At 46.3% G+C, this 23312-nt stretch overlaps 1 protein-coding gene across 1 annotated transcript in view; it reads right to left on the bottom strand.

Annotated features, from left to right (window-relative positions):
- Positions 1 to 22977, bottom strand: part of LOC138826162 (PDZ and LIM domain protein 1) — a 41079-nt gene extending 18102 nt beyond the window's left edge. The window contains exons 1-4 of the mRNA XM_070021263.1: positions 22794 to 22977; positions 8112 to 8263; positions 5480 to 5564; positions 247 to 446 (exon numbers count right to left, since the gene is read on the bottom strand). Of these exons, the coding sequence (XP_069877364.1) occupies positions 247 to 446; positions 5480 to 5564; positions 8112 to 8263; positions 22794 to 22889 (533 nt within the window). The 5' untranslated portion in view covers positions 22890 to 22977. The remainder of the gene's footprint in view (positions 1 to 246; positions 447 to 5479; positions 5565 to 8111; positions 8264 to 22793) is intronic.
- Between the last annotated feature and the right edge of the window lie 335 nt (positions 22978 to 23312).

Genomic DNA, 23312 nt, shown 5'->3' on the forward strand with positions numbered 1-23312 from the left:
AGCCAGAAATGGAGCTGTGGGTCAGGTGATAGAGCACCGGCCTTGAGCAGACAAAGCTATGGGACAGTGCCCAGGGCCTGTCCAGCACTGGCACGTGCACACACACACAGGTAAGAAAAATGCATACAAAAGTTTTCTCCCTTGAGTAATGGTTCAGCCTTCTCTCATTTGCCAAGAGGAAATGGTCCTGGTATAAAAAAAGCCTCTTCAAGAAAGGATCTGGAGAAAATTCCTGAGCCTACTTACGGTCTGCCATTGGCCTCTCCTCCACTGGCTGCAGTCTTTGACTCCACAGCATTGTTGAAGTTGGAGATGTTTTCAGAGGAGTACAAGCCGGATGGGTTGTTGTACTGGTTGGTGATGACCCTGGGGGCAGTGCCAGAGGCAGGTGAGGCAGTAAAGGGCATGGCACTTCTGTTGTGGGCACTTCCTATGTGTAGGACCTCCTGTGGGCAGAGCAGAGGCGAAATCAAGGGCCAAGTTCTCCATCCATCTCTTGATGGGCAGTGCCAGCAGAGTCAGGGAAGAATTTCCAGCCAAGCCACAATGGCTTCGGTGCCATGTCACATTGTAGCTGAGAGACTCTCTCAGATCTACTGAGACTTGTGGGCAACGACCAGGAAAGGGTCCTCGGATGGGAAACGGGGTTAAGTTCCTACCCTCTGAATCAGCTCTGCTTCTGATTCTGCCCCAAAGCCCAGCAAAAGCTGATCCTGGGGTAACTGGAGCAGGACACCCCCTGGATGCCTTGGGCTGGCAGGAGCTAAGGCAGAGATGAAGCACCCTTAGGGTACATTCCAGAGGGATGAAGGAATCAAGAGGAAAGGAAAATGCAGAGCAGCGCAGGAGATGACAAGGTGGAGATAAATTCCCCAGAACAGAGTAGGTCTGATCAACAAGATGACAGGGTTGTGGTGCAAGCTGGTGGGTGCGGGGCTGGTCTCATTCCCTCAGTGGGGGCAACAAGGAGTGGGCGGATTGCTCCTGGTAGGGAACACACAGGCTACTCAGATGAAAGGTTAAAGACGCCTGGTCAGGGGCAGAAGAACTTTGAGTTCTTTGTGTTCTCATTGTCCTCTCTCTGTGATCTGAGAACACCCCCTCTGCCCCTCCCCTGCTGGAAGTCTGGCAACTAATTACTACAACAGCAACTTCTAGACGCTTCTGTGCAAGTGCTCAAATACACTTTGTAAACAAACATTCCTTAAAAAAAAAAATCTCGAATGCTTTCCAGTGACACAGTAAGCAAGGCCCTTTCTGCTCTGTTTGTCTGGATCTATCCATGGCTTGCAGGCAATGCATGTACTATGCTGTCCTTTAAACGCAATTTCCATGTGTTTGCTGACTTCCTGAGAAAATTCACCTGAACTCTGGTCTCTCCTTTAAATACCCAAGTCCGAAACGAGCTCTTGTCTCTATTGCTCTTTCTTTTCTTTCTTCCTTGTTAAATCTTCAATGCTTTCTTGAAAACCTAACACTTTAATTCACTGCATACCTAATTTAAAATAAAAGACAACAGCCATCTACCAGTGGCTCATGCCTGTAATCTTAACTACTCAGGAGGCTGAAATCTGAGGATGGCCATTCAAAGTCATTATTGGCAGTCAAATCTATGAAACTCCTATCTAATTAACCACCAACAGATGGGAAGAGGAGCTATGGCTCAAGTGGCAGAGTGCTAGTCTTGAACAAAAAGGCCTAAAGGACAGTGCCCAGTTCCTGAGTTCAAGCCCCAGGATCAACACAAAAATTAGTTAATAGACAACATAAAAATGTTTGTGACTGGGCACATGGTTCGAGTGGTAGAGTACCTGCCTAGCAAGCACAAGACCTTGAGTTCAAACCCTAGTACCACCCCCCCATAGAGGTTTTTCTGATTGAGTTTCTTATTTATCACTATTCTATTAGGCTTCCTCTTCAACAAGTCAGAATCAGTGGGATAATGTTCAACTGACTCTGTCCATATTATATAAAAAGCTAAGTTTACACAGGTAACCACAAAAGAAGATGCATAGCTACTTAAGAATAAATATTTCAGCTGGGCACCAGTGGTTCATGCCTGCAATGCTAGCTACTCAATGGGTTGAGATCTGAGGATCCCAGTTCAAAACCAGCCTGTAAAGGAAAGTCCATGAGATTCTTATTTCCAATTACCCACTGCAAATGGAGCTATGGTACCAGTGGTAGAGCACTAGCCTTGAACACAAAAGCTCAAGGACAGCATCTAGGCTCTAAATTCAAGGCCCAGGGCAGGTACAAAACAACAACAACAACAAAAGAATATTTCAGCAGTAATGAAGAAACAGGAATAGTTGAGCAATTTGACACAAGGGCTCAAAGGAGTAATTGAAACTTGATTGTGACGAAGGTGGCAAAGTCACAAGGGAAGGCCTAAGATTCTTGCCACATTCACTACAGCCCTCTGGACAGAGTGTGACTGAGTCCACTATGGCCATTTGTCTTTCTCTCTATCTCTCCATGGCCAGTGCTAGAAGCGGCCAGTGCTAGCAGGCTGAGCACCAGAGAAGAGACTTATTCTTCCATCTTGGCTCAGCTTTGCCTTTCCACTTCAAGTCTGGCTATGGGCCAGTTAGACCTCTCTGAGCCCATTGCTCATCCTTAAAATGACAAAAACAACAATAAAGCTTCTTTACTAGCCCTCACAGTGTCATGTTAGCACACCCAACACAGTGACTGGCAACTGACTGACAGCCAGTCAGGTTCTGCTCTGTTCTCCAGTCTCCTCTCTGGAGAAATATATGTCCAATTAGAGGAAAAGCCCTTGGACAACTGAGGTTTAGAAATCTTGATTTTCACTTTGTAAACAATCTTTCAAGAATGTATCTGGTTTGGACATAAAAGGAATATCTCTACCCCCAAGTGAATAGTGATCTTTCCAGAAGGCAGGCAGATTTAGGGCTTGCCGTTTTGGAAGGGATGATGTAATTGTTTGGGCTTTGTATTTATCAGTCTCCAAGGAAACTCAATAATGAGGAAATACAAACTAGGTGTGTAACTATGCTGACCTCAGATAAGCTGGGGTGTTGCTTGGCTTTATGAGAACCAGTAGCTCTTTTTGTTACAGATGAACTCTGCCCTCACTCAGGTGTCCTTTAGTTTAAGACTCAAAATGCAAAATTATGGAAAAGCGAGAGGTGGGAGTCTTTTTGTACTAATAAGCTACTGGAATCAAGATACAAATACACCCCAGTTAATCCAAAGAGAACTACCTTAAAAATATGTTCACATGTTTCAAGATGAAAATTCAACAATGACGCAAATAAAAAGTACAACTGAAATGTGAATGACTGCCTTATTTAGGTGAAAATTAGGATTTCAGACAGACCAATTTAAAACAAAGTCACCCCATGTGACATAAAATATATGAAAACATAACACTGAAATTTAATATTTATAGCATATTTAATGAAGTAGCTGAAGACTCCCAGGGAAACTGACTGTAACTCTGGTATGTCTTAAATCACTTTGCACAAAGGCCAAATTACAGCCTGTTGTTTGGTGAACTAGCCTTACTGAGCTGATATAGACTATTAAGTTCATGACAGTGTGGAAATGGCAGATGCAAAATGATCCTTTAAACAACTTGAGGATCCTGTTTAAGCATGTTTTTGTTTTTGGTGCTGGTCCTGGGGCTAGAACGTAGGGCCTGGGCACTGTCTCTGAGCTTTATTGCTCAAAACTAGAATTCTACCATTTGAGCCATAGCTCTACTTCCAGCTTTTTTGGTGCTGAACTTTCTTGCCTGGGCTGACTTCAAACCATGATCCTCAGATCTTAGCCTCCTTAGTAACTAGGATTACAGGCATAAGCCACCAGTACCTGGCTTCAAGTGTGATGTTTCACTATAGTGGTGAGAAAAAGTAATTTTGTGACTACATTTCTGAAATTTTAATGGGGCCATTTAAGAAAATGTGTCTTCAATCAATTTATACACTAATAGTACCATGTGAATTCAATGTCATACAATTTCTGTCATAGGTATAAAAGAAAGCTGGGTTATATTACTCTTTAGTAATAATTCACTATAAAAACTAAACAGTATGACAAACAGAAAAAAATCTTTTTGGGGGGCCAGTCCCAGAACTTGAACTCAGGACCAGGGTGCTGTCCCTGTGCCAGTCCTAGGACTTGCACTCAAGGCTAGTGCCCTACGCACTTGAGTCACATCTCCACTTCAACTTTTTGGTGGGCAACTGGAGATGAGACTCATGGACTTTCCTGCCTTTGGTCTGACTTTGAACCGTGATCTTCAGATCTCAGCTTCCTGAGTAGCTAGGGTTATAAGTGTGAGCCACCAGCATCTGGCTCACATCTTCAGGGGTGAAATACATAACAATCACAACCCAAACTAAAATTTTAAAAAGCCATTCTCATCAATAATAATTATTAAAAATACTTTGGTAGATAAATTACAAGCAGCACACTAGGTGTGCTGAGAATACAAAGGTATTCTCAACATTCTTCTAGTTGTTCCCTTATTTCAAAAAAGAATTTTCACACATTGTAGACAATTTAGAAGGTGCATCTAAGGGAGAAATAAATCATCTAGAAAACTGACTACTGAGAGATTTAGGACACTCTACACTTCCTAGAAATTTGAATGCACGCACGTGTGTGTGTGTGTGTGTGTGTGTGTGTGTGTGTGTGTGCGCGGGCGCACACATGCGCGTGCGTGCACACATGCTGGTACTGGGGCTTGAACTCAGGGCCTGGGCACTGTCTCCTAGCTTTTCACTCAAGGCTGCCACTCTACCACTTGGGCCACAGCTCTACTTCCACCTTTTTGGTGGCTAACTGGAGATAAGAATCTCTTGGATTTGTCTGCCTGACCTGGCTTCCAACCTTGATCCTCAGATCAGCTGGTGTGAGCCACCAGCGCCTGATTGCTCCCATGTTCCCAGAAATTCTATGTGGTATCAGCTCCTTACTGCATCCTCCAGTGTTAGCTGCCATTTTACTCTTAGTGACTTTAATGTCTCACTAGAATTTTCACTGTTACAAAAATGGAGATTTCCATGCCAGAACTCTTAAGAATCCACACAGGAAAGCAGCAGGGTTTACTCTTAACTCTCCCTTTGGTTCTTTTCAATGCCTCTGAACTTATTTTATCACAGAGAAGATTCATCTGGATCTGAAATCATAGGCGCTGACTTAGCTCGCTGATTTCACTCTGGTCCTGCTAACCCTACTTCCACATGCTTCCCTTATCACCTCCTACTTGCTGCTTCCAGCCCAGGCTGTGGTCCCTGCCCTGGGGTTTTCCAGTCCTTTCCTCTGGCAGTTCCCTTACGGGAAAACCTGAACAAAAGCCAGATCCCACACAGTCTGTGGAGGGCTCTCCCCCCCATCTCACCCACCCCTGGGCTCCGGGGCAGGAAAAATGGGAATACACTGAACAGGGCCAGACGTGGGAAGCGGATGGTGTCATCAAGAGTGGCAATGATCAGCAAGTACTTACTTGGGGTTCAGAGGCTAAATTCATCTTGTATGGGTGGCGTTTCCCTTCCTCAGTCACTAGAGGAGACCAAATTTTTTGTTCAGATCTGCAATAGATAAAATTGTTATTTATTGCTTTCTTTCTCTCCTTTCTTTTATTCATTCATTCATTCTTCTTTACATTGCTGAGGATCGAACCCAGGGCCTTGCATCTGTCAGGCTCTACCACTGAACTATATCCCCATCCTAAAGCTGTTGTTGCATTTGTGCTAAAATAATACAACTGGCCCTCTCCATCCATGTGTCCTATACTATCAACCAACCACAGGCAGACAGTATTTTTTAAAAAACTGTATTTGTACTGAATATCTGGACTTTCTCATTATCAACTAGATAACACAGCATAACAACTCTTCACAGAGCATTTACATTTTTGAGGTATTAAGGGTAATTGAGAAGATTTAAACCATACAGGAAGAAGTGCCTAGAATGTACACCATTACACCTCTTCATAGGAGGGACCTGAGCACACATTTTAACATCCACAGGGATGCTAAGGGACAACTGGGTATGTTACAAGTCATTCGAAAAACGTCCCTCTGCCTGGACTTCTAAACCTTCTCCGCTTGTGCTCCATCCTCATCATGACCCTTACCACCCCTTTGCCAGTCTGATGGCATCCATCCCCAAGGGCTCAGCAAGCTGCCCACCCCCTCCTTCCTCGCAGCGTCCCTCTCTACAGTCTGGCCAGCTGACACCAGCCACCATGCTCCTCCGTCTTCCCGCTTGTGCGGCAGCCCGCCCCACCTCTGCCCAGCATGGAATGACATTCTCCTCCACCTTAGTCCAAGGTTTCTGACCCAGACCAGATCATCAATTCATTCATGAGGCGGAGTTGGTCCCATGAAAGCAAGGCTCTCCTTTTTTTGATTTTGCAAAAAGATTTTCTTCTATGTGAAGAGTAAACAAAGGAGGAGGCTGCAATGCTTGGTAAGAAATGTACGCATTATCCTGCCCACGTAATTGTAACTCCTCTGTACAGTATGTTCACAAATTAAATTAAATTAAATTTAAAAAAAAAAAGATTTTCTTCTTACCAGTCTAGTCTCTGTTTTCCTTAGGATAGGGTTTTCTTCTTTTACAGGTAGAGAATGTTTACATTTACATTTGTATTTGTCAAAATATCCATTACAGTATCAGGAATTTATAAAATACACCTGTTCAATGTGGTCATCAATGAATCAAAACTCACAGAATCAGTAATTCAATGAGTGCATGAATGGCTTAATTGGAGCTTGAAGGGAAGGATCTGGAGTGGGGTGGAAATGGAGATGAGGGATGTAAATATGCTTTTTGAGAAGGGGGTGTCATGAAAGAGTTCCTCCAGAGGCGGGTACAATACTGAACCGACTATTCTGACACTCTCTATTCTATCACTCTCTCCCATGCTCGGTCCTCCTGCTAATCCCAGGGCACAAGGTTAAAAACATGAATGTCACAGATAAAGAATCATGGAAGGGAGGTGGATGTGTAGCTCAAGCAAGAGTGCTGGCCATGAGCAAAAAAAGCAAGCAAAAGAGAGAGGCCTTGAATTCAAGCCCCAGAACCTGTACACATACACCCCCCCCCCACACACACACAGTCTATAATCCTAGCTACTCAAAAGGCTGAGATCTGAGAATCATAGTTCAAAGCCAATCCACACAGAAAAGTCCATGATACTCATTTCCAATTATCCACCAAAAAGCCAGAAGTGGAGGTGTGGCTCAAGTGGTAATGCCCCTAGCCTTGAGTTTTTGAAAAAACCAAGTGAGAATGTGAGGCCTTGAGTTCAAGTCCCAGTACCAGCGTGATATATATATATATATATATATATATATATATATATATATATATATATATATATATATATATATATATAAATGAATAAGTGATTGGAGGATGGATAAAGAAAAAAACAACAGAAGCTATGGTTAGGGAGAAATTAAAGGGCAGGTTCACAGATCAAAAGGAAGAACCTGAACTTGATCCAAGAGGAAATAGGAAGCCATTAAAGGTTGAACCAAATCATTCCTGAAATCTTGCCCTGGTAGAGTCCCTTCAGAGACATAACAAAAGAATGGAAATTCTACCCTAATTCCAATCCCCAGGTGTTCTCCTCCATCATCTATTCACTCTCTCCTCTCTTTCCTGGGCCTTAACCCCACTCTGGTGTAACCTACGGATGTCTTCTGGTCTGTCACTATAATCTCCCGCTGAGACCCCAGAGCCCTGTTAGCACAAAAGGAACAGTATCCTAGCTTGATCCTCCGAGGTCCCCAGGAGGAAGTTTTCATTTCCTTATACCTCCCAGTATTTCCCTGACTTTACTCCCTGGGAATTTTGATGTGTTATGTTGAATCAAGTGAAACTCAGGTAACTTGGAGAAAGAAGGCTATGCTATGAGAAACACTGTACAACTTACCGAAAAAAAAAAAAAAAAGAGCAATTTCAAAGCTCTAGCACTTTGGCATATATTCAGTATGTGTGTGTGTGTGTGTGTGTAGTGTGTATACACAGAGCTGGAGGGATCAGGGGTCCTGAGGTGGGGAAGGCAGCCCCTGCCCACAAGCACCTTCCAGTCTAGAAGAAACAAAACATTTCCACCATCTCACCTGGTTACTGTGAGAGTCATGTTGTCTGTGCAGCCCTTGATTTTGTTCTGAGCTTCTAAATGCGTCATCCCATTGGTATTTTCTCCGTCGATGGCTGTGATAATGTCTCCAATACATAAATTAGCTACGGCGGCCTTGCTTCCAGGAGTGACCTGGCAACAAAGAGGAGGGCGGGCCAGTTACTATTTGTCTCCAAACCACTGAATAAGTGACCAATAGGTTAAGTAGTCACTGATACACATCAACACACTGAAAAAAAGGCAAAAGCCCAGCCCAGAGGGACAGCACAAGCCTGTAATCCCAGCAAGCCGGAGCCCAAAGCAGAAGACCAAAAATTCCTGGCCAATCTGGACTACAAGAGTGAGCTTTTGTCTCAAAAAGAAAAAGGGGGGTAAAACCCTAAGTTCTAACAGTCCTGTGAGCCTCTATAAACACTCTATTTGATCTGTTGGATTTTTACAACTTTGTGAGAAAACAAATTATCAGTCTTCACTTCGGAGATCAGTAAGCTGAGGCTTACAAAGATATTTCTACCCACTCAGGATCATTCAACGAGGTACATTCTACTTTACTAGTCATTCAACTAGGGTACTGCAGGCTCAAACCCTGAGCCAGACCCAACGCTCTATCCATTGGACCTTGTAACTTCCTTAAAATAAGTCACCAGTTACACTTTTGTAAACACACATATACACATGTATAAATTGTGGATAGGAACATCCTATTTCCGTAAAAAATTTTACTATGTTAACCTAGGCACAGATGCAAAGTGAAACATTGCGCACCAAACTGCTTTGGTTATGTATTTCAGGAATGTGTTGTTTTGTTACAATCAGTTTGAGTTACTTTTCCACTTTAAAAAAAATGAAGATTACTTTTGAGTATGTATGAATTTACACAATTCATTCCATCTCACAGAAGAACCTGTCTGTGTCCTTCTAAGTATCTGGTTTTCCCCAAGTTGATGCTTCTAGATCAGTGATTCCAAATGTACAGACCACTAGCAGCTGGGGAAGGCCATCAATGACCACAACTGACCCTCCCAGCCATCTGTCTGCTGAGCACTGCATGTAGACTGCGTAAGTATGTCTCCCACCACAGTTGTACAACTAGCTTCACATGAACACAGCTGCTGGTAGGATGAACGAAACACAAACTCATCTTGAAGCAGTACAAACCTCAGAGAAATTTCACTGCATTTTCTAAACCAAGGTATACTAAAAATCTACTATCTATGGTCACCCCAGGGCCAGTCCATGACTTTTTGACATCAAAAGACCTTCCTGAGCCAAGCACCAGTGGGTCAGGCCTGTAATCCTAGAGACTCAAGAAGCAGAGATCTGAGGATCTCAGTCCAAAGCCAACCTGGGCAAGAAAGGCTGTGAGACTCTCTTATCTCCAAATAACCACCAGAAATCTGAAGTGGAGCGGTGTCTCAAAAGTGGTAGAGCCCTAGCCTTAAGCAAAAACAGCTCAGGGACAGTGCCCAGGCCCTATGTTCAAGCCCCAGGACTGGCACAAAAAAATAAAGAACCTTCTAGTTGGGAAGTCTCCCAACAGCAGGGTAGTTTCAAGACCCCAGGGCCCACAGGACTCTGCCCTCCCTTAGAGAAGTCCCTTGGCTCCTGGGAGTGGTCCCCTCCCTTATCAGCACCCTGACCTCACAAAATGAAAGGGGTCAGTTGATTCCTGTAGTCCCTGCTGGCTGGAACAAGTTACGACTTTATCAGGCAAAACTCGCCTGGAATGTGGCAGGATGTGGAACCAGAACAGAGATCCTGACCTCCTAACCTTCCTCTCTGGCGTTCCCATCTTGGGTCTACCAGAGATCTGGCTCTAGGAAAATGAAGGCCCTAGATCCAAGGTTCTGAGCATCCTCCCAAGCAGCCCCAGGGACAAGACATTTTCCAGGGGCTGGGCCACAGACTTCACTTCTGAGTCACTCAGTGCTGACAGTCATTTTTGGATCCACTGTCCTGGGAAGGCTGACCTCGTATTATTTCTAAACAAGGCAGGCTTATTTGTTAAATGGCTCTATCTAAGCAGCACTTGATTTGGGATTGGCCATGCTTCTGGACTAGCAAAGCATCTCCAAAGAGAACAGCTAAAACCCAGGAGGAGGATGTTCACTCAACATGACCAAGTCCACAAGTGATCTCTTAGGATAAAACCCCAAATCTTCACAAACATGACCACACTAAAGCTACCAGCACAACTATGTTTATTGCAGCATTATTTACCATAGCTAAGATATGGAACCAACCCAGATGCCCCTCAGTAGATGAATGGATCAAGAAAATGTGGTATATATACACAATGGAATTCTATGCCTCCATCAGAAAAAATGACATTGCCCCATTTGTTAGGAAATGGAAAGACTTAGAAAAAATTATGTTAAGTAAGCCAGGCCCAAAGAAACATAGATCCCATGGTTTCCCTTATTTGCAATAACTAGTATATGTCTGAGTCAAGCAGAAAAGGTCAGATAAGTTGATGTTAGGGAAATGAACCCTAAGATATGTATTCAAATGTTTTTTTCTTTCATGCGATTGTTTCTAACACATTTATAAGATTATTTCTTTGTTGTTTTGTATGTCCCTCCCCCACAGTATAACCCCTGCCTTCACTGTATTTGATGTTGTTATAATTTGTGGAGGGGAAGGGAAAAAACAAATCGCTTAACTAGGGATACAGGTGGACCCATTGCAACAATGAGATGTACAAGTCGTTATGTCGAAAACGAACTTTACAACTTTTGGGGGGGGGAGTTGGGGGGGGAAGATGGGATGGGAAGAGGAAACAAAGGAGGAGGCTACAATGCTTGATAAGAAATGTACTCATTATCTTGCCCATGTAATTGTAACCCCTCTGTACAGTATTTTCACAATAAAAAAAAAGAATAAATGTAATTCTATACAGTAAAAAAAAAAAAAAAAGAAATGTACTCATTACCTTGCCCATGTAATTGTAACCCCTCTGTATGGTATTTTCACGATAAAAAATTTAAAAAAAAAAAACAAATCTTTACCAAGACCCATGAAGCCAGGTTCTCCCTCTTTCATTATTCTGCTTCTCCCCAAAGCCAGAGCTACAGGGACTACCCCAAAGTCTCTTCCACCTCAGAACCTTGACACATGATTTTACCTCTGCTTGTGAACATTTCTGCCTGTCATGTCTCTCCTCAGAGACTAAACTCTGGGGGGGGGGGGGGGAGGGTGTGTGTGTGTGTGTGTGTGTGTGTGTGTGTGTGTGTGTGTGTGTGTGTGTGTGTGTGTGTGTGTGTGTGTGTGTGTGTGTGTGTGTGTGTGTGTGTGTGTGTGTGTGTGTGTGTGTGTGTGTGTGTGTGTGTGTGTGTGTCCGCGTGCTAATAATGGGGCTAGAACTCAGGGCCTTGTGCTCTTGCTTGGCTTTTTTGCTCAATGGTGACACTCTACCACTTACATCAAACCTCTCTTTTCTGAGGGCCTTCCCTGATCTCCAATCTATACCATATTCCTCTTTATAACCTTTTTTCTTCTTCATGGCAGCTGTTATATGGTGTTGGTAAATCTATTTGGTTGAGCGGTTAATGTCATTACCTTAACTACAAATTGTCGTTATGGTGTGGAGAGCCTATGTGCTATGGTACCCCCAGGGCTTTGGTACATAGTAGGTGCTCAGTAAATATTTACTCAGTGACTGATCTAAACTATCTAGTATGGTTAAAGAATGCAATCAGGCTACTCCATTTTATCCTGTAAAATATTTCAAAATGATGGACTGTGTGCCCTTAATAAAAATGAGGAGACTGGGAAAATGGACTGAGGAGATAAAATAAAAGGTTCTCTCTACTTCCCTATGTAACTGCTAAGAGGTGGGTACTGGTTTATGGGAGAGGCATGTCTGCTGAGAACATCCCAACAAGCCTCGGACAAGCTAGAACCAGTCCTGCGAGCCTCCAGCCTGAGCAAGCGAAGCCCAGCCAACCTGGGATTGCCTTCCTTCTAGAGTAAATCTATAGAGCCAAAGAGAAGTTTTGGGAAATTACAAGATTACATCATCAGATGAGACTCAGAACCACAATCTTTTATGTGCCATCTCTTTTGGGGGGGGGGGGAGTGAATTATGCCAAGCATTAGTGGATCATCCCTGTAATCCCAGCTAATCAGGAGGCTTGAGATTTGAAGATCACAGTTGGAAGCCACAAGCAGTAAAGTCCCTGAGACTCTTTATCTCCAATTAACTAGCAAAAAGCTGTAAGTAGATAGAGCCAGAGCCAGGCACCGTTGGCTCACGTCTGGAATCCTAGCTACTCAGGAGGCTGAGATCTGAGGATCCCAGTTCAAAGCCAGCCCAGACAGGAAAGTTCATGAGACTCTTATCTACAATTAACCACCAGAAAACTGGAAGTGGAGCTGTGGCTCAAGTGGTAGAGCGCTAGCCTTGAGCAAAAGAGCTTAGGGCCAGTTCCCAGGCCAAGTTCGTGCCCCAGGACTGACCAAAACAGCTGGAAGTAAGAGCTTTGGTGCAAGTGGTAGAGCAATAGCCTTAACGGAAAAAAAAAATTTAGGAACAGTGCCCAGGCCAGAGTTCAAGCCCCAGGATCAGCAACACACCCTCAAAAAAAATGTGATTTTAAATAAACTATGGAATGTAGCCATAACAAAGTCTATTCATATTCTGTCTTCAGCTTGAGATAACCATAATGATGTTTCCTTAAACATGCTCTAGGTAATATTACAAATGAGGAAAATGTGCGTGAGAAAAGCCATTCAAGTTCACATAGCTAAAGGCTGGTGACAGGTGACAGAACTTACACCAGATTCCCACATTCTCAATACTGTCCTTTTACACTTCAGCACACAGCAGACTCCAAACCCAATTGCCAGAGCTAGAAAAAATTCCAGGGTTAAGGAGATGCATCTCCCATGGCCTCCTCTACCATCTCCTGCTGCCAGCTTAGTGCTTCCCTAGAAGAGAAGAACAGCTGGGAACTGCGCTAGGGAACGGTAGCTCTGTCCCCCATAAAACATGCAAATATAACATGGAACAGAAAAGGAGCAAAGGCCTCAATGTTGGAAGGTTCTTGCCTTCTTTGTTGTTGTTGCTGTGGGGCTTGAACTCAGGGCCTGGGCACTATCCCTGAGCTTTCCGGTTTTCTGGTGGTTAACTAGTGATAAGAGTCTCACAGACTCTCCTGCCCTGGCTGGCTTTGAACCACGATCCTCAGATCTCAGCCTCTGAGTAGTTAGTATTACAGACATGAGCCACCAGTGCCCGGCAGGGTTCCTGTCTTGAATGGTGGATGTGGATCCTTGCTGTACACCCATTCCAAGTTTATCAACCATATTCATCCCAGTAGCCACCAATAAAGAGGTGTTGATTCTATGTGAGGCACAGGTGAAGCAGCTAATGGACTAATGCACCGCTTCTAGCAGACAGGTAGTGTGATCTGCACCATGGCAGGTGAGGAAATGGAGGGACAGGGGTGAAGCAGTTTGCCCAAAATGACTCAGCAGCTAGCGGCAGGCCGCGGCAGGCTCCCGGTCCACTGTACCGTACTGTCTCATTTCCTCCCAGCCATCAAATTCCATCAGAACCAGCTCATGATGGAGTCGGCTTTGACTTTCCAAAAAGAAATCCTTCAACAAAATAGGCTGGATGGACACCTCCCACCCCTAAGTCCCCTGTGTTTATACGTTGAGGTCATGCAATTCTTGCCTACACCTGTGTGGGCATGGCCACTGCCACGAATAAGCAATCTGTTGCTTTCTAAAGTATTCACTCTTGTCACCCCCACCCCTCTGGCCCGGCCCCACCCTCCTGGCAGACACGGGACACCTGCCCTCCGCACTGCTGCCCCATCCAAATCACAGGGAAGGCTACAGAAGATTCTCATTACAATTCTTTCTTTTCTTTTCTTTTTGTCAGTCCTGGGGCTTGAACTCTGGGCCTGGGCGCTGTCTCTCAGCTTTTCAGCTCAAGGCTAGCATCCTATCACTTGAGCCACAGCACCACTTCCAGCTTTTTTCTGCTTATGTTGTACTGAGGAATCGAACCCAGGGCCTTATACATATGAGGCAAGCACTCTACCAACTTCCCAGCCCTACAATTCTAAGCAGTATAAAACAGGACTGGATATAGCTCTCTCACTTTTGTTAATGTATACCTAAACAGCCAGATATCTAAACAATAAGGCCCTTCCTCAGAACTGGATGTAAAATGCGACTGATCAGGGCATTCCCCGCCCCAGAATGATAGCGCATTTCTATTCACTCCTCCTCTGATCTCTCCTCTTTCTCCTTCATGTACCGGTCAGACACCCTGATGTATATTCTAAGTAGCTAGCCTCTTGATGAAGATGTGGCTTCAGCAGGCAGCTGACCAGGGTTCAAGTCCTACCTTAGTGGCTGATGAGCCACAGGGGTCTCTGGGTGGGATTTTTTTTGAGGGGGGTCCGGTCATGGGGTCTGAACTCTGGGCCTGGGTGCTGTCCCTCAGCTCTTCAGCTCAAGGCTAGCGCTCTACCACTTGAGCTACAGCGCCACTTCTGGCTTTTTTTTTTCTGCTTATGTAGTGCTGAGGAATCGAACCAGGGCCTCACGCATGCAAGGCCAGCGCTCTACCACTGAGCCACCTTCCTAGCCCTCTGGGTGGGATTTTTATCTCACTCTTCTTACCCGGGCAACAGGAATGGAAATACCAGTCCTGCCACCAGGAGACTGCAGTGACGATGACATGAGACCACGCACTCAGCCAGAGCTCGCGCTCGCCACTCCAGGCATGTGGACACAGGAACCTCACAAGGCACCGGAATATGCTGTAAAAAGGAGTGTGCCATCTAGCAAGCTCACTATCTCCTGGGGGGTACAAGCAAGAGAAACAGCTGATGAATGTTATGCTAGAAGCAACAAGAACTCCTCCCAATGGAGTAATGCCAAGAAGACTCCCTGGCAGAGGTGCTGCTTCAAACTGCAAAGCCAGAAAGGAGGCAGGAAAGAGCAGGCCAAGTCATGGGAACAGCATGTGGACCGGTATGGATAAAACACCGGAAGGAAGGGGCTGGAGCAAGAGCTATAAACACCGAGCCGGGTATCACCGGCCTGTCCCCTTCCTGCCCAAAAGATTGTACTTAATATGGAAATGAAGGACATCAACAAAGGAATTTCAACATGGCATCTGATGTGTCCAGTAAGTGCTAAGAAGTAACTATGGAGCCTTCCGCTGCTGAGAGTAAGATGGCTTTATCTTAGTCTCATGCCTTACTGACAGACAATAGACAGAGTTCCCTTAACTCCCTAGACTCAAGATGGAAAGCTGGAGGCACACCAAACAAGGCCCATCCACCATTATGATTGTTTGTGGAGATTTTAAATTATGTCTGGTAAATTTCACAGAAACCCATCGATGCTGAGCTTCTTGTGAAAAACCTGGCGATTCTGGACTTGGACCCCCCACCCCAAGGCAACAATGAGCCTCTGCCCCTTCTGATAAAATACATGAGATACAAGGCCCAACATGCTCCATGAACTCCAACACAAAAACCCAGGACCAGATGCCATTTATCCTCATTCAGGTAGCTACTTTCTTACTACCCCACCCTCAAGTCAAAGTTCATTCATGTTGGCTCCTTGTTTAGGATCATTGACAGCTATAAAGTTACAAAAAGGTACATGGAGAAACACTTTATGACTAGGATTAACAGACACCTCAATTTGCCCAGGACAGTAACCTATTTCCCTGACTTAACCATCAAGAGCAACCCATCAGACCAGATTCAGCTATAGCCTGAGCTATGCAGGGAGAGCTCAGAAAAAGAGGGGGAAAAAACAACCAGTATTACAGCCTGGATGATACTGTTGACCTGATGATAGAGAGATTGGGGGGCGGGAGCGTTAAGTAAACAACTGTGATACAGAAGTAGGTTTGCTTTTAGATTTTCCTCGCAGGAGAAACACTTTACTGTGATCAGGACCCCACTGCTAACACTGAACTGTCATGGTATTCTCGGGCCAGGAATTCATGTCATTTATAGAGAGGCAGTGGTTCTCAAACAAGCTGGTCATTAGATCTTGGGAAGCAGGGAGGGGCTAAAAATGTAGACAGAGCTCCACCCACATCTCATCTACTGGAGGGATATGGGGGAGGGGGGAGATCGAGAACCACTGACCTTCATCCCCAGCCCCTGATCTGTATTTTACAAAACTTTCCAGAAAAGTCTAAAGCTCATTGGCTTTGCAAACATCAAGGAAGTGGTTGACTCGCCTTTCTCTGAAACTCTCCTAGAACGAAGTTAAGTAACCAGGCAGACAAAAAAAAAAAAAAAAAGCACTAAATTATCAACTCTTCTGGAAACAGCTTCAAGGGCTTTCTTACATTTCTGGACACACCAGGCTCTTAAGGAAATGTCCATTTTAAATAGTACCTCTATCCTCCCTCTCCCTTCTCCTCTCTCCCTTCCCCCCCACACCCCCAAGACAGCAAAGAAAAAGAAAACTACAGTCCCATAAATGTTGGTCAACCTTCCTAAGGTGTAGTATAAATGGAGCATTGTAAAAGTAATTTCAATCCAGAGGTCTAAATAATTCAACGTGGTTCCCATTTTGCCTTGGCCAGAAAACTCCCAGCTAAATGTGGCATATAATTACAGAAACCAACTGATTTCAAGTTCCTGCTTTCTTCTCCTATGTTCCAATTTTCTATTAAATCAGATGTGTGTTCTTGTGTCTTAAAACATTCTAACCGTGTTTCATTCAGTGTTATAACTCACCTGTAATCCATTCTGCAAGCAGGTAAGGCCACATAAATAACAACACTTACAGTTCAGCATTATACAAAGGACATCTGAGATAAGGAAATGGGAAATCTGGCTAAGTGCAGTGGTGTACACTCCTGGTCCCAGATACCTATGCAGGGAGATCACACAGGAATCCCAGGTAGAACCAAACAAAAGGTACCAGACCCAATCCAAAAAATAACTAAAGCAAGAAGAGCCAGGAGCAGGATTCAAATGAGAATGCCTACTTAACAAATCCAAGACTCTTGAGTTCAAATCCCAGCACCACCCAAAAAAGTTTAGTCTCAACACCACAGACCTTTGAGCAGTCTCTGCTCACCTAATGGCTGTGTCAAGGTAATGAGGAATGAGGAATGAGTTTGACAGATGTTCAACTGGGCAACAATGCAGGACTTGCAAGATAGCATTTAGACATGGGACTTGAACTCTCTTCCCATATTTTGAAGCTACATTACAGCCACAGAAGCTGCAAGAGCTTGTACAGGTTGGCCTGAAAACTTGCTGTCTTGAGATATCAAAATGTTCTTACCGGCCAGGCACCAATGGCTCATGCCTGTAACCTACTCAGGAGGCTGCGATCTGAGGACTGTGGTTTGAAGCCAGGCGAGAAAGCAAAGTCTGTGAGACTCTTATCTCTCATACACTACCAAAAATCTGCAAGTGGAGCTGTGGCTCAAGTGGTAGAGGGCTAGCCTTGAGCACAAAAGCTCAGGGACAGGGCCCATAGTTCAAGCCTCAGGACTGGAGGGGGATAGGTATGTAGGGTATGTGTGTGTGTGTATACTTAACATTTTCTCAAGGTACTGTAGTGATTACACAGGGCAGATGCTTGTAGTTGCATTGTACCTTAACCCAGCTCCCCTTCAAGCACTGTGTAAAGGCAATTATTGGTGTCCAGAGGTAGCAGTTCAGAGACTTATTGTTCCCTTAGTCTAAAAGACTAATCAGTATTTTATCACTGGGATATTTATTTTATAAAACAGTAGGTAAGCAAATAGAATACCCTGATGAACTTCTCAAAAAGCCATCAAAGCTGGACACGGAGGCTCATACCTGTAATCCTAGCTACTCTGGGCTGAGATGTGAGGATCTCGCAGTTCAAAGCCAGCCTGGGTAGGAAAGTCGATGAGACTCTGATCTCCAATTAACCAACAGAAAACTGGAAGTGGAGCTGTGGCTCAAAGTGGTAGAGCCCTAGCCTTGAGCTGAAGGACTCAGGGACAGTGCCCAGGCCCAGAGTTCAAGCCCCACACCTGACAAAAAAAAAGTGCCATCAATTACTCACAAGACAATATGTTGGAAATGAGTTATACAACTTGGGGAGAGGGGATTGGGAGGGAGAGGGAAAGAGGGAAAAAATGAGGGGAAAACAGGTTTCACAAGAAATGTACTCACTACCTTACTTATGTAACTGGAATCCCTCTGTACATTGCCTTGACAACAAAATTAAAATTTTAAAAAGTTAATGTGTTTCCCTCGCCAAGTTTGGGACTAATGTAGGAATAAATTGATGATGGGAAAAAAAAGTCATCAAGTTGTTCACAAGTCTCCAAACAGGGCTGGGAAGGTGGCTCAGTGGTAGAGTGGTTGTCTCGCATGCATGAGGCCCTAGGTTCCATTCCTCAGCACCACATAAGCAGAAAAAAGCCGGAAGTGGTACTGAGCTCAAGTGGTAGAGCACTAGCCTTGAGCTGAGGGACAGCGCCCAGGACGAGAGTTCAGACCCCACAACCAGACCAAAAAAAAAAAAAAAAAGTCTCCAGACAGCCTGTAAGAACCCCACATGCTTTTAAGTAGCCCTGATAAACAACTACCCCTGAAGCCTAAATGCTCATTAAATCTTGGGGCCTGAACTTTGGGTCTGGGTGCAGTCCCTGAGGTTTGCTCAAGGCTAATGCTCTATCACTTAAGCTGGCAGGTCCACTTGTGGTTTTCTAGTGGTTCACAGGAGATAAGAGCTGCAGACTTTCCCACCAGGGCTGGCTTCAAATCAGCATCCTCAGATCTCAGCCTCCCGAGTAGCTAGGATTATAGACATGCACCACCTGGAACAGTAACAAGGTGTGGTCTAGGGATGGTATGCCAGTGGAAGCCAGCCCTAGCCTGGTCACAACAAAGAGACCCCCTTGGTATCTGCCCAGCATTGACCAGTACCACCCCTGTAGTTAGATAATGCTCTTCCTCTTGGGCAATGCCCAGGCTGCAACACATGAAAGACATTTTTCCTTCTCTCCTCCCAAAAACAGACCCACGAGGTCAGCACCCTAGAGACTCAGGAATGAAAGGGGATTTAGCCAAAGGGCTCAAGAAATGTAGTTCCACAGCACTCTTGGGTTCATCCTCATCCTCCTTGCTCCCCAGGTTGGCTGAGAACAGCTGGAGCAGCCAGTACTTCCCAGATCATCAATTTCACAGAATGGAAGAGTGGGACCCAAAACTCATTAACATGAAAGCATTTTAGGAAATCTCTTGGTTTTCACAACCTGACAGCTAATCCTTGCTCTTTTGATCTTTAGGACATGAGGAAACTCTCCAGAGAAGACCCTCTGGTTACAGAAGACCCATTAAGTACCCTTTCAGGGTCCTTGGGCAAAGGGCACAAGCCCTCATCATAAAACCACAGGCTCTCAGCCAAGGGTTCCCGGGACTTAAGAGGCAAATAAGTAACTCCTCAATTAAGAGCATCTCTACCTCTGGCTCCACCCCTTCCTGTCCTTTGTCAGTTGCTGGGAGAGAAAAACAGTCAACAAAAATTTGCAATTTTGGCCTGGGTGTGGATTCTCTGAAGATTTCCACCCAAAGCAACTAGAGGAAACAAGAAATTACATAGGAGGATGAAAGGACAAATTCAAGAAGATTAACTATAAAGTTGGAACAGGAACTGACCAAAAAACATCTCAGGGAGCAGTAGTAATAAATGTGGGGCACCAGAGAGCCCCCTAGGCGGTGGGCCTTCAATGAGATATTAAGTAAAAACCAGCTTATGTTCCTTTGATGATGGAAATCTGGATTGTGACATTAAATTTAAAGTAATGCCAAAGAGCAAAAGAAGCTATTCACACAACACCTGAGAAAAACAGTATGTTTGGAATGGTTCAGAAATAAGCAAAGTGTATGGTGTCTGGGGTACCTATTTAGGGCTACACTACGAAAAAAGTAAGGGTGTGACTAATTACCCTGTCACAAAAGGCTACATCACTGAGTCTCTAGGCCCTAGTGCTAAAACTCCGATTCTGGACCTAGGTGGGCAATCACTACACGGGTTCACCTTACAAACCCTAGCAAGGCATTTGTATCTTGCGAGTTTTCTGTTTCACAATTTAAAACATAAATAAATTAGAAAAAGAAACCATTTCAAGGACATAATATTATGGGGTTCTATTCAGAAGCTTTGGTCATTGAAGAAGATTGCAGCCACTACCAGAATAATTCATGCAAGAGAAAGCAAATAGAATCGTGTAAATAAAAGGCACTCCACCTCTCCCTGCCTCAGTTTTTGGTTTGCTTTGGCGTGGAGGCTCTTGAGTCTACTTACACAAAACCATACCAGCCAGTGGTATCTGAGTGGGATCATAATGGCAGCACACCTTCTAACAGGTGTGTGCAGCTCTTGTCAATGTTCACACCCCTCATCATTAGTCCTTCTGTGCTTACAGAGTCCTCACAATCCTTAACACGCACCCTGGGCTGCTGCTGGCCTGGCTGCAGATTCCAAAAGGTAGCTCTGAACAAAACAAGGCTCGCTCACTCACTCCCAGTACACCTTGATGAAGAACTCAGATCACCTGACCAGACCCTAATCTTAGACCACACTGTGTCCCTTTAGAACAACGATTTTTCCATTCCCAAGAGGCAATCGGGATCCTATTTTGTTTTCTCATGTGGAAATAAAGAGATGAAGAGGCAAATTACAGGCAGCTTGAGGTCAACTTGAGTCACTTTCACTTTTCAACTGAAGCACCTGCCAGTCATTATCAACAAATTGCCCTGACAATGGAGCTCTACATTCTCTTTCGGAAGAGGATACACAGACACATAATATGTGCTCATTAAACCTGTGCATATATCATAAATAATAAATTAATCAATATATTAAGTTGTGTACAAGCCAGGTATCAGGGGTTCTTGCTTGTAATCTTAGTTTCTCAGGAAGCTGAGATTCAAAGGATCAAGGTGTATGTATGTGTACTGTGTTTTTTTCCACCACAAACAAACCATCATTCCTGCACAGGGCCACTTGCATTAAGAGGTATACTTTGTTTTTTCTTTTACAGTGCTGGGACTCAAACCCAGGGCCTCTCACATCCTCAGTCCACATTAAGACTTAAAATCAGCTAAAATGGCCGACCCTTATAACAGATTTCCAAAACATCCTCCCCTACTTAAAAAAAAAAAAAAGTTTCATGCCATATATAATATCAGAAGTAGAAAGGGCTGACAGGTTAATTATAGACACAAAGAACGGGGACAAATGGACTATGATGTAAGCAAGTCAAAATGTGCAGAGGCCTTGCCCTCCCTGGTCAAGCATTTCTTAATCCGTGGGCAACGGTATACTGGGCACAGCCAGGTTTAGCTCTGTGCCAAGACTGGGCAGAGGTCCAGGGCCGGTATCACACAGCTCCTGGGCTGGAGTGTGGGAAGGCAGTGTATACCTCCAAGAACAATCTAAGAAGTCTCGCTGGGGCAAAGTAGAAGACAAAGCCTTAAAATTGGGCTGCTGGCTTCTTTTGGAGTGGGATGGTCAGAGAACTTCTCCCTGGGCCAGTACAGAAACCAAGAGGAGACCTTGCAAGACCCACCAAACGCCTACAGCTGCTGGCGGCAGGAGCTTAAGATCCATAGGGATCTCTCTCCATCCAACCCACAGAGGGGGAAAGGCTTAGAAGACGGTCGCGACAAGTTTAAGGTCCACTGGAGCAGACGGAAGGGCCCAGGATGGAATGTGCCGGGTGAGACAGAGCCGCCGGCAATGCTCAAAGGGCTCCTTTTCTTCAATCAGAAGACACTTACAGTGAGCTTTTGAAGTTACATCAACTTTGTGTTCAACCCCAAATCTGGGCTTCCTCACTGAGTGAGGGCTGTGGATCCGGTGGTCTACGGTAGAACGGGGGCCCACCCAGAGATGAGGAGCCAAGTTTTTCGGGGACCCCCCCCCACCGCGCCGTCTGGGTATCCATCCACTCATCCCCGGAGGGAGGATGGGTCTAGCCGAGCATAATCTAGGAATAGCCGGCGCGAAGGAGGCGTGATCCACCTTCGGCTGGGGCAGACGCAGAACTAAATGGGTTTAATTTGGGTGTGTTTCTCTCCACACCACCGCGTCTCCATCAGTGGGAGGTGACACCCGGCCACCGATCGGATCCAAGGAGTGGAAAGCGGCCTTCGAGGGCTTTGTAAGTTATGTCCACGCGTATTCCAGGACTCGCCGGCTTCTTCCATCTGCTCTCCCCACACCGGCGGCCGGGACGAAGCGGGAGCCGGCGCCTCCGTCCCGGCGCGCGGGGGTCTGCGGAGACCTTCGTTCCCAAGCGGGTGGACAAAGCGCGTGCGGCGCGGCGCGGCGCTTCCCGGGCGAAGGGAGAAAACCTGCGCCCGCCGCCCGCCCAGGAGCGCGGCGCGGACCCCGCGGCGGAGGGGACCCCGGGGGCGCCGGGCGCCCCGCGGCGGAGGGCGCGGAGCGGCCCGCGCACCTGGCCGCCCCCCTCCAGCCTCCCCCGCTCCGCCCCGTCAGCGCCTGCGGGGCCCTCGCCTCCCCTCATCCCCTGACCCGCCCACCCCACCGTGCCGCGAGCCGCTTCCCCACCTGCCTCCCCGGCCCGTCCTCCCCGGTGCCCTGCGGACGGCCCGCGCCTCCGCCCCGCCGGGAGCGCCCGGCTCCCACGCGCGTCCCAGGCGGCTCTTACCCGGGAAATGGCGAGAGGCTGCTCGAAGTCCTTGCCGCCCACGAGGCGGAAGCCCCAGGGTCCCGGGCCCTGGAGGACGATCTGCTGGGTGGTCATGGCGTGGCGGCGGACGCGGCGGGCACGGACGGACCAGACGCGGGAGAGCGCGCGGGGCGAGCGGAGCAGCTGTCGGAGAAAGCGCGCGGCGCGGGTCTGGAGCGCGGGGCGGGCGGGAGCGGCGGGGGGTGAAGGGGGGGGACGGAGGAGGGCAAGGGGCGGGGCGGCTCCGCCCTGACCGCGTCGTTGCCGCGCGGCGCCCGTCCTCCGCGGGGCCCCGCCGCCGCTCCACGCCCTGCGCACCGGCCGGGACCGGCTGCGATCGCCGCCCGGAGAGCCCGAGTGCGGCCCGCGGCCCCGCCCACCCGCCGCTCCCAGCCCCGCGGAGGCTGAGCGAGTGGGGCACAGGTCCCGACAGCCCGCCGTGCAGACCGACCCGCGCCGGGTGCTTTCTCTGCAAGTTGTTGGAAACGGTTGTGCAGA

The sequence above is a fragment of the Dipodomys merriami genome, unplaced genomic scaffold (assembly GCF_024711535.1).
Source record: "Dipodomys merriami isolate MVZ:Mamm:240054 unplaced genomic scaffold, mDipMer1.0.p SCAF_14, whole genome shotgun sequence".
Taxonomy (NCBI): domain Eukaryota; kingdom Metazoa; phylum Chordata; class Mammalia; order Rodentia; family Heteromyidae; genus Dipodomys; species Dipodomys merriami.